At 34.7% G+C, this 19,455-nt stretch overlaps 1 protein-coding gene across 12 annotated transcripts; it reads left to right on the forward strand.

The window, feature by feature from the left end:
• Window positions 1-1,805: 1,805 nt before the first annotated feature.
• LOC115714279 (OVARIAN TUMOR DOMAIN-containing deubiquitinating enzyme 7) lies at window positions 1,806-7,642 on the forward strand. Of its 12 annotated transcripts, none has more exons than XM_061114448.1 (12): window positions 1,806-1,990; window positions 3,200-3,306; window positions 3,540-3,615; window positions 3,704-3,853; window positions 4,287-4,348; window positions 4,656-4,740; window positions 4,867-5,016; window positions 5,217-5,335; window positions 5,958-6,078; window positions 6,171-6,268; window positions 6,921-7,071; window positions 7,167-7,642. In XM_061114448.1, the coding sequence occupies exons 1-11, from the start codon at window positions 1,943-1,945 to the stop codon at window positions 7,048-7,050; spliced, it is 1,146 nt and encodes a 381-aa protein (XP_060970431.1). In that variant the 5' UTR covers window positions 1,806-1,942; the 3' UTR covers window positions 7,051-7,071; window positions 7,167-7,642. The 12 variants fall into 12 exon arrangements, with proteins under 12 accessions (XP_060970431.1, XP_060970434.1, XP_030498783.1 ...); XM_061114451.1 differs by having other exon boundaries at window positions 5,970-6,078; window positions 6,174-6,268; XM_030642923.2 differs by having other exon boundaries at window positions 1,807-1,990; window positions 5,205-5,335.
• Window positions 7,643-19,455: the final 11,813 nt, after the last annotated feature.

Genomic DNA, 19,455 nt, shown 5'->3' on the forward strand with positions numbered 1-19,455 from the left:
CTTGATAAACAAACTACTTATAGAGGAAGAGGAAAAGGTAACTGCTACCAAAATGTTCTAGCAATATGTGACTTCAACATGGTCTTTACTTATGTTTATGCAGGATGGGAAGGAGTAGCACATGATTCGCGAGTTCTAAAAGAGATAGTAGCCAATCCAAATAATTGTTTTCCATTTCCTCCTCCAAGTAAGTGATTAGGGAAATGTAATTTATTGATACGATAACCTAATTATATATTTTAACTAATTCAATATTTTTATGTGTATACATTTCAGATAAGTATTACCTATGCGATGCAGCATATCCATGCTCTCGGAGATTTTTACCTCCTTATCACAATGTTCGATATTGGTTAGGAGATTATCGTCGTAGGCGTGCTGTAACAAAAGAGGAGAAGTTTAATCATGCTCACGCTCAACTTAGAAATGTTATCGAACGTTCATTTAGAGTTTTGAAAGCAAGATTTCCAATACTAGATAAGATGGCTCCATATGAGTTTCATGTCCAAAGAGATGTTGTTATTGCATGTTTTGTAATTAACAATTTTATCAGGAAGGAGCGTATCAATGATGAATTATTCAATCAATTTGATCAACCTCAAGTAATCTTTGAGGAAGGACCATAAGAACAAATAATGGAGGAAACAAATGAACCCAGTTGGAGAGCAGAAGATGCACAGTTCATGAACAATTTGAGAAATGAACTTGCATTAAAGCTAATGCAAAGAAGAGGAAACAATTGATACTTTAAATTTCTTAAAATTAATTCTGTTTTGTATTTAAATATTTGAATACTTTTTTTTTAAAATTAGATATAATATAATAAATTTATTAACATTATATAATTAAAAACTCTGAAAAATATATTTAGATGTGGAAAAAACAAACAGTCTATATTTTAGTATTCAGATATGATATCTTATTATTTAGATATGCATTCAGATTCAGTGGTCTAGATCTTAATAAAAACAAATACACCCTTAGACAATGTTATTTTATATTTTGTTAAACGGTCCGCTAATCGTGTTGCTCATGGCTTAGCTAGAGACTTATGGTTACATGCTGATCGTAGCCACTCAGTTACTTCTATTCCGAGTAGTATTTATGATGTAATTGCTCAAGAGATGTTTTATTAAAGTTTTCAGCTTTTATTAAAAGAAAAAATCCCATAAAAAAACTCAAATATATATATATATAAAAGCTATAAAAAATGACAAACATAAATATGTCATATTTATAGGAAAAAATTTTAAACATCCAATGTGTAATTTCCACATTTCTATAATCTCCCAAAGTGTTTTTGGAGTTTCAAAGCTCAAAAATAACTTTTAAAAGCCTAGCAAAAACTTTTAGGGTGATTCTACAATGCACTCTTTTAAAAGGGATGTACTGATGCACCTTTGACTTGTTTCGGTATCCAGAAAAAAAATTTAGTCTAATTTTTTTTCGTATTCATGTATGTTATAGCTATTTAAGATATCCTACAAAATTTTGAGAAATTCGGAATAATTTACAATATAGAAAACAATATTCAAACAGTCTATTTTACACGCGTATAAAATAAAATAGTCATGCGTGCAACACACTGTTTGAACGTAGTTTTCGGCATGTTAAACTTTTCCAAATTTCTTAAAATTTATACAGGGTGTCTTAAATAACTATAACGTACATGACCATAAGAAAAAATTTGACTAAAAAATTATTTCGAATGCTAAAATAGATAGGGGTGTATCAATGTATCCATTTTAAAGAAGTGCATTGTAGAATTTTCTAAACTTTTATATGGGCCTTTTAAGTGGCATTTGAAAAATTAACTCCATTAATGTAAAAGAAAAAAAAAAGCTCCTTTCTGTTTGTCTCGGCAAAGCAAGAACCTAACTGAAACTGAAAGTGTGGAACTAACAGGGCTGTTGCCGAAGACGACGACTGTGGATACTTTGAAATGGTTAAGACGAAGCATCAAAAGTCCAAACCCAAGAGGCAAACTCACGTAAGTCTCTCTCTCGCTCTTCTCTTCTCTTCTCTTCTCCAGTCCATTCATGTTCTTATTAAATGTTTATGGTTTTGATCGTACGAAAAGAATTGTTCCTTCTTATGAGTTTAATGTATACTAATTTTCCTTTTGATTTTTTTACTCTGCTCTTAAGATTTTGGATTTCTAATTGGATCGATGCAATTAGAGTTGGGTTGTGGAAATGGTTACTTTCATGTAATTGATTAATTGTGGATACAGAAAAAAATTTCAAGCCTGAATTTCATATGGCAGATATTGGCGAGACGTGGAACATGGTGATAGAAGTTGTGCTAGTAGGATTTTGGACTTTGTGGTATGATATAGTTAGGGCCTAGAAAGCCTAGTAGTACTTTATTTGAAGCAGTTTAAAGAAGTTGTTGAGTTGGTCTAGGAATGAGATGAAATTTTGACTTACGGGTGTATAGGGTTTTCCTGTTATAAAAAAAAAAAAAGATGAGGTCCACACTATGTATGCTTGTGTGACTTTGGAATATACATTGTTCAAGATGGGGCATGGTAATACCTTAGTTGGAACAGTTTCTCTGGTAGTGCTGGGCTGGTCTAGGAATGAGATGGGGTTGGACTTTTCGAAGTAAGTTATGTGTATGGAGTTTTCTTGGTGTGAAATTTTGCGAACAAAGATGTGGCCCGCTTTGCTTTAAGCATATTGTTGGGCAATCAAGGTATTACAAAGTTGTGGATATGAGTTGGTTCTGTTGTGGAAATGAAGAGCGATTATTGAGGATTAATATGGAGGAGGAAATTTGGGTAGATACATCATATATTTTATCATTTTAGATAGTTTTGTATTATATTTAGTTATCATCCTTTTCAAATTAGATTTGGTTGGATGCTTTAGTGAATGCCTTGAGAGATTTTATAGCCAACTGATATGTTGTGTTAGATAGAACTGAAGACACAAACTAGCTGTGATCCTTGATAGAGTAAATTGTGTAGTCTTTATAAATATATCATCACGACCTTTGCTTTATTCTTTCGAGGATGATTAAAACCATCTTAAAAGAATTAAAAGTGATACCATCGATCATGTTGAGGCGATTTTTTCATCAAGTTACCAAAGTTTTGCCATAGGAATTATCTTAGAGCAAAATTTGGAATGATTTATAATGGAAACCAGTTAGATGTTTTGATAATCAGCTTATAGAAAACTGTTTTGGTTGACAGATCAAAAAGCAGGGCAAACAAGTGGATATTTCACAGTTTCGTGCACAACTTGATGTGTTGGGCCTAAAAATAATTCAAGTGACTGCAGATGGTAATTGTTTCTTCAGGTAAGCATTTAAATGATGACTTTATTGTGAATACTGGGGTAATGGCGTTATGTGGATACTTTTAGTATAATTTTTAATGTTAAAAGTAAATTATTAAATTAATTTAGTATATGCAGAATGACAGATGTATGTCATTAGTTAAGTGTTTATTTCATCAAAAATGTTCCCCACGTGGTTGTACTACTAGCCAATGAACCGCATGTATAAGCTTGTTCAATCCTTATAATTTGCAGAGCTCTTGCTGATCAACTAGAAGGCAATGAAGAGGAGCATGCGAAATATCGCAGTATGGTGGTACAATATATTTTGGTACATGAATCTAGGAACTTTCGGAAGAGAAAAGATTTATTTTTTAAAATCTAGAATAGGTGTCTAATGTTGGAGTTACAATCAACAGAGGAATCGAGAAATGTTTGAGCCATTTATTGAGGATGAGGTCCCATTTGACGACTACTGCCTAAACATGGAGAAGGATGGTACTTGGGCTGGACATATGGAATTGCAAGCTGCTTCTCTTGTAACACGCAGTAACATATGCATTCACAGGGTGATTAATATACTGTAGTTTATGTTTGTTTCTTCTTACATTTATCTAGATGCTTCTCACTATTCTGAATCTCTCAAATATGCGTCATGAAAGCCTTGTATGTACTGTCTATATTGGTATCCTTGTTGGATAAGATTTTTCTTGGTTTCTGCTTTTTTTATTGTTAGTTAATGTACTGTATGTTGGAGTATTTTTTTTTTCTTTCCTGATTTACTTTGTGCTATATTCCAGGGCAATCTGACTTTTATTTTATTTTATTTTTGTTGTCGGGAAGTTTCTTATGTCTTACTCATATCTTGTTATAAACTCTCAAATTAAAAAAAAAAATCATAAAAATCTCATGTCATACAAATTATTTATTTATTGCAGAGCATGTTCCCTTGCTGTTACATAACAAATTATTTAATGAAGATCATTGTTTTATTTAATACAGAGTATGTCGCCTCGCTGGTACATAAGGAACTTTGAAGATCAATGTTTTCATATGGTTCATTTGTATGTACTCTATAACTAACATGATTTTACTGTTCTTTTTTACCTTTCATATCTATATTAAGGAGAGGATATGAAATGTTAGGATTTTATATGAAATCTTAATCAATGCTACCTAAGGATCTTTTAGATGACTTTGGGTGCTTGTGGAACTAAATTGTTTTTGGGTTATATGTTTGAGGATCAACAAATTGCTTTGATATCATGGGCTTGAGCTAGGGACTGTAGGGAGACATTGTTGCTTTTCATAATATCATAAATGTCTATGGTGTTCAAGCTCTGCATATTGATCTTTGAATTGTTTCCTCAGATCATATCATGATGGTGAGCATTACAATAGCGTGCGATCGAAGGAAGATTCCTGTGAGGGACCAGCTAGACCTATCACAATTAAGGTTTTACATTGTTTTCTCCTCATATGCATTATCCCCTCTTCCATGATTTCTTTTTAATGTGGATAATCCATGCATTTAGAATATTTTAATAGTAGCAAGGGCTTAATGAGTTCTAGTTTGTTAAAGGTTGATGCTGATCTTACCAAGAAATCTGATCAAACAAAAGCTGCGGAGAACAAGTGGAAAGGGGGAGCTGGCAGGAACATTATAGATGCTGGATCCATCAAATTGGTTATTGCTGGAACAGGTTGTGCTAATGCTGAAAAAGTTGAAGAGGTGATATATTGTCGCCTTATATACATAAAACCGTATATTGGTGTATGAATGTATTTATATATATTCATGTGAATGGTGTACATTATTCCTTCATGTCTATTGTTGATTTCATTTATAACCAGCTTTCTGACATGAGGTGAATATGTGGAACTTTGAGGTGTTCTAAACAGAAGATGGTTTTACATCAGGTTTTACTACAGGTAGATGGTGATGTGGATGCTGCCATAGAGTTTTTGGTAGCAGAACAAGGAACAGAAGAGTGTTCAGTGCGACCTGATTCACTTTCCAATGCTGCAGATAATTCTCCTTGTAATGGCTGGTCTGTATGTTTTTATCTTACATAATTTTCTTAAGAGTGGTTCACATATTTATTTCCCATTCTAAGAGTAGTTAGCAAGTTGGAACTAGTGAAAGCACTTTATCTATCTGATCAGTCTAGAATGTCCAGGAAGGAAACATGATTTTGGTATGAAGCTTGAGAATTAAATGCTTTCGTGTTTTATTTTTAATTTAATGCTTGAATCTGAAAGGGAAAAAAAAGGTCTCGTGTGCATGAGGATTGAGTAATATGAGAAAGAACAATGGTGTAAGGAAGATAATATTTGTTTTGGGGTCTTGATGATCTTTTATTCTTTCCCCTGTTGTTCTGTATCACATTTTGAATCAGGCTTCATTTATTGTTATTTTCTACATTTAAGAATTTCGTTGAAAAAAGTCACACAAAATGAGATGAGTACATGTTATGATTTTTCTTGAAAAAATTTAAACCAATGACAATATTTAAAAATTTGGCATTATTTTATTTTTTTTCATTTTAGTATGCGGTGTCTCAATTCTATCTATGCAAAAAATTATTGAAAAATGCGAACTTTCTTTGTATTCTCATAGAAAATCTTTATTCAAATGGTTTTATCAACCTCTCTTCATTTATTTATGTCTAGCGGTGATGACAGGGGTGAAGATAAACAAGCAATAGAAGTGGAGAAGACGTATAGACAGGATGTGGCTAGCAGTAGCAATAATCTTGCTCATGAAAACATTAGTTCCCTACCAGATGATAAGGTTATTCAATTATGTGAATGAGAATTTTTTTTCCCTCTATCTTAAGCTTGTATTTGTTGTCTACTCATTTACATTTATCTTACATACTGCAGAAGATCTCTAGAAACCAGCTCTGTCCATGTGGTTCGAAAAAGAAGTATAAAGCTTGTTGTGGAACAGTCAGTGCGAAGGCCTCTAATAAGTTTGTAATGTATGCTATTCCCTACTTGTTATATCTTCTTAACCTATACATAGGCTACTAATAACCACACCTTTTTTTTTATGGCATACTTCTGACTTTGTCATAAGTTAGCAAAGTGGTCAATAAATTCTTTAGCATAATTAAGCATTAGGTCCTTGAATTTACAAAATTAGTACATTAAATTTAGATGGAGCAAACATGCTAGTCTAAAATGCAAATCTACGATATGTTTAAGGAGTACACGTCAATAACTTGTTACAAAACTAACGGTGCACATTTAATTGTACTGTTGTGTATTTACTTAGTGTGTGATAATTACTGTTGTGTAAAAATTCGAGTATCTGATTGTCAAGGGCCATTTTTCCAATCCATGTATTATCTTGAAACCCCTTTATAATGTAAAAAAGGTGTTAACCCCATCATCTGGTTTGGCTTCTGAACAAGGATAAGCTCAATTTTGGTTGATGAAGGGTGTTATAATTATTTGTCACGAAAAAATATTCTGTTAATCTTTTTCCATGCATTGCGTGACCGTAATTATGGGCCTAGTTAGTGATGGTATTATTGTTGTATTTCTATTCACCGCACACGCACACACACATAAAAGGGGAGAAACTAAAACTAACAAAAGAAAAACCTATTTGGAACTTTGTTGTATCAGTAGTCAAACTATGGACTCTAGAAAGGGTAGAAGAGAGAGGAAGCATGGCAAGAAAGGAGCAAGCATAAAAGTTGTATCAGCCTGCGGCCCTAGTGGAGGGCCTCCTGACATGGGTGCACTCTGTATTTGATCTGTTATCCGTAATCTCAAAGTATGGGAAGATGACTTGTGAAAACACTTATGTACTGACTCTCTCCTTCCTGTTTACTATTGTAACATTTTTGTCTATCATGCTGTTCTTGACAGGTCTTACCACCTAACAGGATCTCATCGCTCATTCCCTTAGTTTCTGCCATGAACCCTGAAACCGAAAGAGCTTATTAATAAGCGAGGAACTTTGCATCCCAAACATGAACTTGGGACAGTGTAAAAAAGTTGGAAGGGAAAAAAATCAACTCTCAGAGCATGCTCAGTCCATGAATTCTCCATTGCTTTCTAAAGTAAGGATACTTTTTGTGCTGGTTTTTTGAGTGATTTCTTGTTCTTTTGTTGATTTTTTTAGACGAGTCCCTTCAAGACAGGAGTGAAAGAGGGCAAAGCTGAGGGAAAGGAAAAAGATAGATCAGTACAAGTGTTTGTTTTGGTTAAAATAGATGAAAACTACATGGGGAGAGAGCTTCTAGTTAGACTTTGAGTTGCCTGTGAGTGAATATACGAATATAAGCACATAATTGTTATTAAATCGGCATTTATCAATTTTATTGGTTTGGAGATTTACCTCATGTACTATTTGGCCATCTTGCTAACAAACTTTAAAATTGAAAAATCACGCAGATAAAAATAAAAAAATTGGTGTTTGGTAACACTTTTGTTTTTTAATTTTTTAATCACGAAAATGAAAGTAAAATTTGTGTTTTTAAAGTTTTGCTTTTAAAAGACAAAATATGTATTATAACTACTTGTTTTTTAATTTTAAAAATAGAAAATAAAAGTGTGTTTTATAATTTTTATTTTTGTTTTTTTATTTTATTTAAGTCGGGTTTGGGGTTGGAGTTCAGGTCCCAAGGTCCAAGTTGGGATCAGAGTCTAAAATATTGATTAAAAAAATTTAAAAGTGATTTTTTAAAAAAAAATATTGAAAATTTTGATTTTCAATTAAAAAATTAAAAAGTAGAAACAGTTTTATAGAATATGTTTTTGGAAAATAATTTCACTTTTCTAATTAAAAAAATATAAAAATAATTAAAAAAGTATTATCAAACGCACCCAAAATTAACAAATATTTTTTTTTTTAAAAAAAATAATAATAAGAATAATAATAATGATTTGCTTTAAATTCTCGTTCTCAACACATGATTCATATGAGCTTGAAGTTTCTTTAGTAACGCTCAGGACTTCTTTGTGGCTTTGTTCCTCTTTGATCGTGCAATAGGCAACTGCCCTCATGGAACTAAAAAACACTACTCTCATCCCTCTCCCGATGTAGCTATATGTATTCGTGCTTCTTAAGTCGATGTTGACTTGTATATAAGTCAGATGTTGGAAGGCTTGCAGACCATAATATGAATACTCTTTAAGTTGATTACCAAGTTGAATACCCATTTTAGTCTTTATTATAGTATAGATGGGTAGTTTTGTGTTCGGAATTGCGTGAATGAGGAATTTATAGGCACTTCTCGATATATTACTCAAAAAAATTGATATAGAAGAGTTGCTCTTTGAAGAGCAGTATGATGAAAGTTGTAAGCTGTGTTCAGGAGGAGTTATTGTCTATCGCTGGCCTCTATGGTATAATTAGTCGGGGGCCTGAGAGGCAGTGGTTTACCCTGTAGCGGATGTCAGCGGTCCGAGTCCGCTTATCTCCAACTCATGAACTTAGCCGATACAAAGCTATATGATAGCGCCCTATTTTTCCAATTCAGGACAAGTGATCCACAAACGACGAAAATATCTCTTTTGCTTACCTTTATCCTGATGGCTTATATGCCTTGCGAGGGGTACAATGCAGTACTCATTAATGAGCATTTGGTATATGGGGATATTTATACTTCTTTTAATATACGAAAAAATATGAAATATCGTCGGCTCCCCTATCATCAGGTCACCAACTTCCTTGAACTTTCAAAACTATCAGGCGTCAACCAAGGCCGACCCTAGACTAAGGCAGGCTAGGCTTGTGCCTAGGGCCCACTCATTTTAGGAGTCCAAATAAATAAAAATACCTTTAAAAAAATACATATTTTTTAATAGTTTTTAAAAATACAATTTATCTTTATAGTAAGGGCCTAAATTTTTTTTTACCTGTGGCCCATTTCAACTCAAGGTCGGCCCTGACGTCATCCCCCATACATGATCAATAAAAATATATATATATACGCATGATTCTTTCTTGAATAAATCTTATGTTACAAAACAGAAATCCATTTTTCGTGTTTCGACTTTGATTCCTATACTATGAAGCAAAATCACTATTTTTCACCATCAAACAAAAAAAGTTGTAGAGTTTATTAATCAGTTTATGGGAGGTAGTATGGGATCTGTAGTGGGCGAGAAAATAACACATTTGATCGAGTATGCTACCAATCAAAATTTATGGCTCATTCAAGTGTGTGCTCCCAAAGAAGCGCACACTTTGGAAGCGCACAGTGCTTATTTATGTCATGATATGACATAAAAGTTAAGATTCAACTTATATAATAAAGTGGATTCCCTACGTTCATTTCTTAAAATATCCCTTATATGTAGGCGGGAACAAAGGAATGGGCCAAATTTATCTCGTTTAACAAGCAACTCTATTCAATGTTAGTCAGATTTATCTCAAATATGTAGGTGAGAACAGAGGAAGGGGTTAAGAGAACGAATCACACTTTTACCACTAAATTGTACCCGCTACAATCCCATTATTATATATAAAGGGACTTTTTGTCGAACAAGAAACTCAAGTTAAAAATGCATCAGTAGGGGAGTGTTCTGCCTAGAGGGAAGCACCTATGCAAGTAGTGGTAGGCGAAGCGGAAGCGAGAATGTCAGCTTGAGTAATGCAAATATTGGTGAGAATCTAATGTCTCGCTACGTCAGGATAATTCTTCTTTGAAACACTTTGGTAGTGCTCCTAGATTGGAATGCACATCATGAATCAAAGCACGTGGAGCCATCTTTTTATTTTTCTATCAAAAAAGATATGGTAGACTAACCAATATTTATATCGGTTAATGAAAAAATCTCAATGCAAAAAAAAATAAAAACATGTTGGTTCTTTGAAACAGTTCAAATCATTTTGATAATAAAAATTTTGGTCTGTTTTACCGAGAAGGTCTACAATCATAATTTTTTTTTATAGAATTCCATAATAAATTTTCCAACAAAAATTGGGGATCTTCCCGATCTAAATAAAGCAGGTTTTACATGAAAAAGATTTGGCTCAGCATGTTTAATTCGATATGGGTAAGAGAAGAGCTCGACTCTGTATTCTTAAAAAAAAATATTCAAAACCAAGTCAAGATGATACAGATCAACTCCTTCTTCTTGGGCCAAAGATCTTACCGTTTCTGAGGGGAAGATCAACCTATTATCCCTAGAGTAATTTATATCCATTGAGTGACAACCCTTCCGCTCGGCACCGTCGAATCACTTGGGTTGCCCAAAAGCAGTATATAACGCGTACCCAGTAAAACTTACAAGTAAACCAAATATAAATTTGAGAACTATAATTGCTATTTCTATTATTATCTACCATTTGAAAGTATATGAGTAGGACTAAAATTCTAAGCGTTCATAGCTCAGAAACCACACACAGACAAACACATGGAGTCTTAGTCCAACTCATAAATCTTAGACTAACAAATATACGTGACATACACAACTTGCATGAAGTTGAGAGCTAGATTTTCTTCAATTGTTTGTCTCTTGCCTTTATCTTTACTCAAGTTAATTTATGTTATAACAGAAATTCAATGCGTAGTCTTAGCATTCAATTTGTATTACTGAATAATTTCATTTTTCAATTTGACTATTTTATTTTACTAAGTTCAATATTAGTTAGATTAATACAAAAGAACAGATTGCTGTGGGAAATTATTTTACCAGGATCTTAGATCTACTCACAAGTATGTTGATTAACACCCTAAATATGAACTTTCTAAAACGATGAAATAAACACATATAAAGTTTAGTAAACCTTACATTGGGTGCAGCGAAATATAATGACTCCTTCCGTTCAGATATCTAGCCCTTGATTCCTTTCTGTAGCAGAGCATTATCAATATCTGAACCTGGATCTCTTTCTCTGATTCTTTAGTGCTGAAACTCCTTCTTGCTGAAAGTCTTTCTTCACGATCTTCCTCACTATGATTGAGGTATCACTTGCTGTGTGTGGGCACTACTCTTACACTAAGAATTTCGAAATCTCAATGAGGAAGAGAAAAAGAGAGTGGTTTCGGCCAAAGATAGGGAGAGAGAAGGCTCGGGTTTTTCTCTGAAGGAAAAATAGAAAATTTAAGTGTAATTTTCCTGAAGCCTTCACTATCTATTTATAGCATTCCACTAGGGTTAGGTTTGAATTATTTGGCATTAAAATAATATAAATATCAGTTTAAAAATTCAAACCAAGTGGCCGGCCATGTACATTAATGGGCCTTACTTGGATTTTGCAGTTTTCTCAATTCTGCATCTGATTTTCTCAAAAACGCCAATTTTCTAATTCAACCATTTAAATGCCAATTCTAACTATTTAATAACTATAAATAATTATTAAATAATATTGTCATTTATCATATTTATTAATTGAACCATACAAAGTATCATAATTAACAAATATGCCCCTATAAACTTTTTCTTTACAATTTCGCCCTTACTTAGTGATAAATTCACAAATAGACATAGTCTAATTTGAGAATTATAATTGATTAATCAAAACCAATTATATGAGTCTTACAAGCAATATTATCTCAACTAGTGCGGGGACCATGGGTCTATATAACCGAGCTTCCAATAAGTAGATCAAGAATTTATTACTAAAATTCACTAACTTATTAATTCTTCGTTGAATCCACGCATAGAACTTAGAATTGCACTCTCAGTATAATAGAATGCTCTATATGTTCCACCATATAGACGCATCATCAGTTATCCATTGTTATAATCCTAATGTGATCAATGATCCTCTATATGAATGACCTACACTGTAAAGGGATTAGATTACCGTAACACCCTACTATGTATTTTATCCTTAAAACACTTGACCCCGTATAAATGATATTTCAGCTTATGTGAAATGAGTACTCCACCATTTATGTTCGTTTGGTCAAGCTCGAAGGAGATCATCCTTTGCTTACTATTCGCCAGATAGAAGCTATAGATTCCATGTTTATGTTAGCACTCCCACTCAATTGCACTACCGTGTTCCCAAAATGTACGTATCACCCTGACCTAAAAGTAGGCTTAACTAACAAATCAAAGAACACGAATAGCCTTTCAAGATTGAGCCTAATCATAACAGGATTAAGAACATTTGATCTAGGATTAACTAGGCGATATTGACTTGAATAGATATTACGGTAAGTTTAATAAATCTAAGTCAAAGTTCAATATCGGTCCCTTCCGATGCATACTCCATGCATCCAACCTGAGCTTTACTTTAACCAATGCTCTGGAAAGAACATAGCATTTCTCCAAATGCAAGTAAACTCTTGTTGTAGATTATCATATCAGTAAAACCCTGTGTTTGATAAATCTAGGAAACTTTATTCACATAGTCATGTTTACTTTCAATGTGATGACAACACAATAAACATGATCAAGTATGTGAAAAGGGTTTCAGATGAATTTATACATTATGTACATATAATCATGAAATAAATCATGTGAACCATGCAACATTAAATGTTATTTCTGATCTATATTAATAAGTAAATCTGATTATATTGAAATGAGTTTTATTTAGGGCATAAAACCCAACAATTGCTTGTTCAATGTTAGTCAGATTTATCCTGACGGGAACAAAGTCTTTTTTTTATTAATTGATTTATGTATAGGATTCTATTTGCCCTATAGTTGGGAACTAATGATTGACTCTATCTACAAAGATTTTGATTTGGCTCGTAATGAATAAATTATATTTGGTCTTGTTTCTACTTTTCTAATTATTTTAGATTTAATTTTTAAATATTAGATCTTTCGTTATTTATATATCCAATTATTTTAGTTTATTTTATTTTTTTGAAAGCATTATTTGCTGTCCAAGCTGATGAATATTGTTAAAGAAAGGTAAAGTCCGATTCTTGTTCAAGTGAGCATGTTTTAGTATTATATTTTACATCATCAACATTGTTGAATTAAATTAAATTTTTTTGTTTTCTTCGTAGATGTGTGGAATTTTTAACGTTAGTTTAAGACTATTAATTTAATTTATCACTATTAATGTCATTCTGAAATCTGCAATGCAAATTGAATCAAATTATTTTTATAAATTTCTTCAAAAGTATAACTACATTAATAAAATGTCATTATTACAAAAGGATTATTATAATTTGTTGACTCCCAAAATTCGCTAAGTGTAAATTTTGGAGTTATTAATTCGGACGAGAATTAATATTTGAAAAGTTATCTAAAAAATACTCAGTCATAAAGTCGGGGTTGTTCCACAATGAAGATCCCTGCGCAAAGAAGGTCCTGACACGAGGAGCAACAAGTCAACACAGGTCTCCATACGCAAGAACCCATGCTTCGATGCGCTCCTTGCACCCAACACGTTCCATGTGACAAGCACACAATGCTCCTCACACACGTGTGCTCCATGTGATGGTCTGCCTGTGTGCCAACCTGCTCGTGCACGTTAGCTAGCAGCTCGTCAGCTAGTTGTGCGTTATTTGGTCATGCGTCAGCTAACCGTGTGTCAGTTGGTCGTGCGTCAGCTGGCCGTGTGTCAGTTGGTCGTGCGTCAGCTGGCCGTGTGTCAGTTGGTCGTGCGTCAGCTGGCCGTGTGTCAGTTGGTCGTGCATCAGCTGGCTGCCCATCAACTGGTCATTCATTAGTTGGTAGCACGTCAACTGACCGTTTGTCGACTAACTGTTCATCAGCTTGCCGTGCGTACTTCTCATCCGCAAGCACACCACCGCCTTAGTACAATGATAAGGGGCAAATATTAATAAAAATTAAGTCTAAAATACCTATAACAAATAAGCTCAACACTTAGTGAAATTCTCAAAATGTCAAGTTGGCTTAGTGAACAAGAGAAAAATATACAAAGAAGGTACAAGTCCATTAAAGCAAGCACGCATCTGCCAAAGCCCGTGGAGAGGAGGTGTGTGCATGTACTAAAGGATTCAATGTGTACAAGTGGTGTAGGCATCATCTGCCTCATGATCAGTACGGGTTGACAACAGACCAACACACCTCCACTATTTCCCTTACATGTTGACCCACAATGTACTACCAGAATATTACCCGTTAACTTTTAGAACCACTTGTATTTTAAAGTCATTAGAGCTCCCTATAAATACCCCTTTTTTTTATTTTAAATGGGGTTTATTAATCAAGTTTTGTAGTCTCATGCTCTTAAAACTAATACAGGAAATATTTTTCACCATTGCTGCTTCTTTTTCTAGAACTTATTTAGTCGATCATATCTAAGCTCTCATCTACATTTGATTTTCCAACCTTAATATAGTTGATGAGTTCCTACAGTCAATAATTAGACACCTTCTGTGGGAAGTGCAAGTCCATAGGCTATGTCCTTCCCTAAGTATTAACCAACCACCATGCTTAGACATTCCTGATGTCTCCAAAACAATAGAGTTCACCAAAATGACAACCAGTTTGTCACCGCCATAAGGGAACCTCCAGTGCCGGTCGCCAGAGATGACCTCTAGGCCAATGCTCAAAAATAGCCCCCAACACAAGATGAGGCGATGACGACATTGATGGTTAACCCCATCAATATAAGTATTGAGCCATTGAGAGAGCTATCTCCGGTAAAACATATTCCACCATCTATGCTAGAAGACCATGATATTTCAAGACGTGGACCCAAAAAGGAGAAGTGGGTGTACTTAGTTAGCTCAAGCTCCCAAACTCACTACTATGAATAGGAGATAAGTAACCTCCGCTGGAAGAACCAAAGGCTAGAAACTGCAGTGGCTGACATGCAAAAAAATGTTGAGTGGTAACTCAAAGGCAAAGCCCGAGCCTCACGCTTCCAGTACAAAAGCCACCGACAAGGGAACGAGGTCTCATCTACATATGTTAATTGAGGAAACCCCATGTCCTCCGCTGATAATATCCCGCAAGGTCAGCTTTGAAACACCTGTCACGAGGTAAGAACTCTATGGGTCAGTTGAGATTACCCGAGCTTACTCACCATGAGAAGGTACACTAGAGGGAACACCTTATAACCTTAGGAAGAGACTTCACAAGAATGGTCTTATGTTAGGGGGCACCTTGCCTATGGCCCTTTCCCAAGAGCAAGCAAGTGTGAGGCCTTATCCTTCAGCCTTAGACAGAAGTCACATGATGATGGGATAGGAGTATTACATCTCACATGCCCTTAGAAAACCACAAAAAGGACCCAAGTTTCACTTGCTAACTCCCGAGAAAGGATGAAGGAGCTGGGAGCGGAGATGCAAGACTTACGTCATAAGATAGCTGACGCCTCAAAGGGAGACTTGGATGATGATGAGTTTGATGAAGAATCCTCTTTCACAAGGGAGATTCAACTTGAACCACTTCCACCCAATTTAAAAGGACTATGAATAACGCCATATGATGGTACAACTGATCCAAAATACTATCTCAGTGCTTATAATGAGCTAATAAAAATGAAAAGAGTCTCAAACAAAGCCAAATGTCAATGTTTTACGATCACATTAAGAGGATTTGCATATAAGTAGTTTAAGGGACTAAGGCTAAGGATAATCACTTCTTGAAAATAATATTCAAAAGAATTCCTCAAACAATATCAAGCTACGTGTGAGTATATTATGCCCGTCACATGTATCCCCAATGTGAAGCAAGGAGAACAAGAAACTTACAAAGCTACATCCGACGCTTGAACACGAAGTTACCAAAGTGGGGAAATTTTCTAAAGATGAACTCAAGATCGTCATGTTACAGGTGTATGCCTTAGGAGAGGGGACTATGGGTTAACATGATTAAAAGAGAGTTGGATGGTCTAGAGGACTTCTACGAAAAGGCAGAAAAATACATCTGCGTGGAGGAGGGCAATAAAGGCTTAAAAATATAAATGAGTGAACACTCATCTGGAAGCTCATTAGACCCTTACAGGGTCTGCTAGGTGATACCCCTAGCACCAATAAGCTGATACATTTGAGAGAAGTCTCCATCCCACAACCCGTAAACATTAAGCATCCAAAGTAAAATTCTCCTATTTCCAACAGTCGATCGAATAAGGTACTCCTAGTGATGGCAAGTATATCTTTAACAAGTTGTACTAAATTAAATAGGCACCTAAGTTGACCTTTAGAAATAGAAAATGTACCCAGGCATTACGCATTTGTCTTATCAATGAAATGTTAAGTTTTTTCCTTACATGTGGCATTCCTCACCCTCCACACTTTTATTCAACTTGTTCATGTTGGGTTTTATGCCCTAAATAAAACTCTATTTCAATGTAATCCAGATTATTCAATATCAATAAAGTAACAGAAGTATTTTTCATTCATTTGTGTATGTTTTGGTTCACTTAATTAATTGTTTGTCTATTTGATTTATAAATTCATCCAAACCCCTTTCACATACTTGATCATGTTTATTGTGTTGTCAACACAGTGGAAAGTAAACATGACTACGTGAATAAAGTATTCCTAGATTTATCAGAACACTGGGTTTTATTGATATGATAATCTAGAACAGAGTTTACTTGCATTTGGAGAAATGTTATGTTCTTTCCAGAACATAGGTCAAAGTAAAGCTCAGGTTGGATGCATGGAGTATGCATTGGAATGGACCGATATTGATCTTTGAAATAGATTTATGAAACTTACCGTAAATATCTATTCAATTCAATATCATAAGTTGATCCTAGATCACATGATTGAAATCCTGATATGGTTAGGCTCAATCTCGAGAGTGTTATTCGTGTTCTTTGATTTGTTAGTTAAGCCTAATTTTTGGTCAGGGCAATACATACATTTTGGGAACACGGTAGTGCGATTAAGTGGGAGCGCTAACATAAATATGGAATCTATAGCTTCTATCTGGCGAATAGTAAGCAAAGGGTGATTTCCTTCGAGCTTAACCAAACGAGATAAATGATTGAGTACTCATTTCACTTAGTTGAAATATCATTTATACAGGGTTAAGTGTTTTAAGGATAAAATACATTGTAGAGTGTTACGGTAATTTAGTCCCTTTACAGTGTAAATCATCCATATAGAGGATCATTGATCACATTAGGATTATAACAATGGATAACTAATGATGTGTCTATATGGTGGAACATATAGAGCATTCTATATACTGAGAGTGCAATTCTGAGTTCTATGTGTGGATTCAACGAAGAATTAATAAGTCAGTGAATTTAAGTAGTAAATTCTAGATCTGCTTATTGGAAGCTCGAAAAAAAAAACCCATGGTCCCCCCACTAGTTGTGGTAATATTACTTGTAAGACTCATTTAATTAATTTTAATTAATCAATTAAAATTCTCAAGATAGACTGTGTCTATTTGAGAATTTATCACTTATTAAGGGCAAAAACAATAAATAGAGATTTTGAAGGGCATATTTATTAATTAGGAAACTTTAATTAGTTTTATTATTAATAAAATAAATGACAATATATTATTTGATAATTAATTTTAATTATTAAATAATTAGATTTGACATTTATGTGGTTGAACAAAGGAATTGGCAGTTTTTGACAAAACAGGAAACTATCAATGTAGGAAAAGGAAAGTTGGAAAAGTGGCAAGCCTTGTTTCCACAATGCCTAGGCCGGCCACTTAAGTTCCCTTTTCTCTTTGATTTTTTCAATTTTAAATGTCAATTAATTCAATCATAGCCCTGGGTGGTCTTCTATAAATAGAAGGCAAAGGCTTCAGTTTTCAACAACACATTCACAACATTATTCTGATAGAATTTTCTCTCTGAAAATTCTCTCTGAGCCGCCACCCTCTCTCTCTATTCCTTCACTGTTTCGAAATCTATGAGTGTTAGAGTAGTGCCCACACACATCAAGTAATACCTCAATCATAGTGATGAAGGCTGTGTAGAATTCAGAAACAGCAAAGAAGGACTATCAGGCTCAGATCTTGATTATACTCTGCTACAGAAAGAAATCAAGGGTTAGAGATCTGAGTGGGAGGAGACATATATTCCGCTGCACCCAATGTAAGATTTCTGATACTTTTATGTGTTTAATTTTCCATCGTTTTAGAAGTTCATATTTAGGTTGTTAAATCAACATACTTGTGAGTAGATCTAAGTTCCTGGTAAAATAACATCCAACAGTTCACTATACTTGTCAATCAAAATTGACAAAGTAAACAAAGTGATGCGATGAGCAAAAGTGCCTAGCGGCGTTGAATGACCACACAAGGGTAAAAAAAAAAAAGAAAAAGAAAGAAGAAGAAAAAGTACGCTTATGAGAGGGGCAACTCTCTAAGTGTAGTACAAATTCTCTAGTATTCAAAACACGGTCCAAGCGCCACAGATGTGGTAGAAAAGGTTGAGTGATGCCTAAAAGTCCAAAAGCTCCCCTAATCAAATATTATACCACAAAAGGGGTTGAGTGGTGTCTAAGGGGCCAAAGCTCCCCTAATAAAACCTTATATCTTACAAAAGGTTGAGCATAGCCTAAGGGGCCCAAAGCTCCCTTACATCCCATGAGTAATCAAAAGAAGAGGTCGATACTGCTCTAAGAGTCAATACTCCATCCACGAAAAGGTTACAAAAGAGAAGAAATCGAGAAATCCCAAGTGGCAAAAAGCTCCCTCAAACAAAATGATAACTCATGAAAGAGGTGGATCTAACTCTCCCACCACATGATAAGTACCTACCATAAAAAGGGTTGAGATAGCTCCTAGACTTAACACTCCCCCATAAAGGGTCATAACAAAAAGACTCAAAGGTATAAATGCCTAAAAGGGTAACCATGAGACCGAACAACGGGAGAAAATTTCACCAAAATTAGTCTACAAGAACACTTGAAAGAATTTTTATAGACTAGGGGACAAGTGTTGACCCCCAAAATTTGCTAAGTGAAATTTTGGAGACACTATTTCGGGTGATAATTAATGCTTGAAAAGCTATCCGAAAAATACTAAGTCATAAAACACGGGCCATCCTACAGATCCCTGCACAAAGAAGGCCCCGACACGAGGAGTGACAAGTCGGTATAGATCTCTGCACTCAAGGCTCCTCGCGTCCTTGATCTCCCCATGCCCAGCGCATTTCTCACGCCCACGTGCTAGCCTGTCCGCGCGCATCAACTGGCCATTTGTCAACTAGTCATGCGTTAGGTGGTTGTTCGTCAACAGATCGTGCATCAGTTGTACGTCTCATTCGCAAGCACACTGCCACCTTAGTACAATGATAAGGGGACAAAGAACGATCATACTAATTCTAAAAGACCTATGACAA

The sequence above is a fragment of the Cannabis sativa genome, chromosome 4 (genome assembly GCF_029168945.1).
Source record: "Cannabis sativa cultivar Pink pepper isolate KNU-18-1 chromosome 4, ASM2916894v1, whole genome shotgun sequence".
In the NCBI taxonomy this organism is placed as follows: Eukaryota; Viridiplantae; Streptophyta; class Magnoliopsida; order Rosales; family Cannabaceae; genus Cannabis; species Cannabis sativa.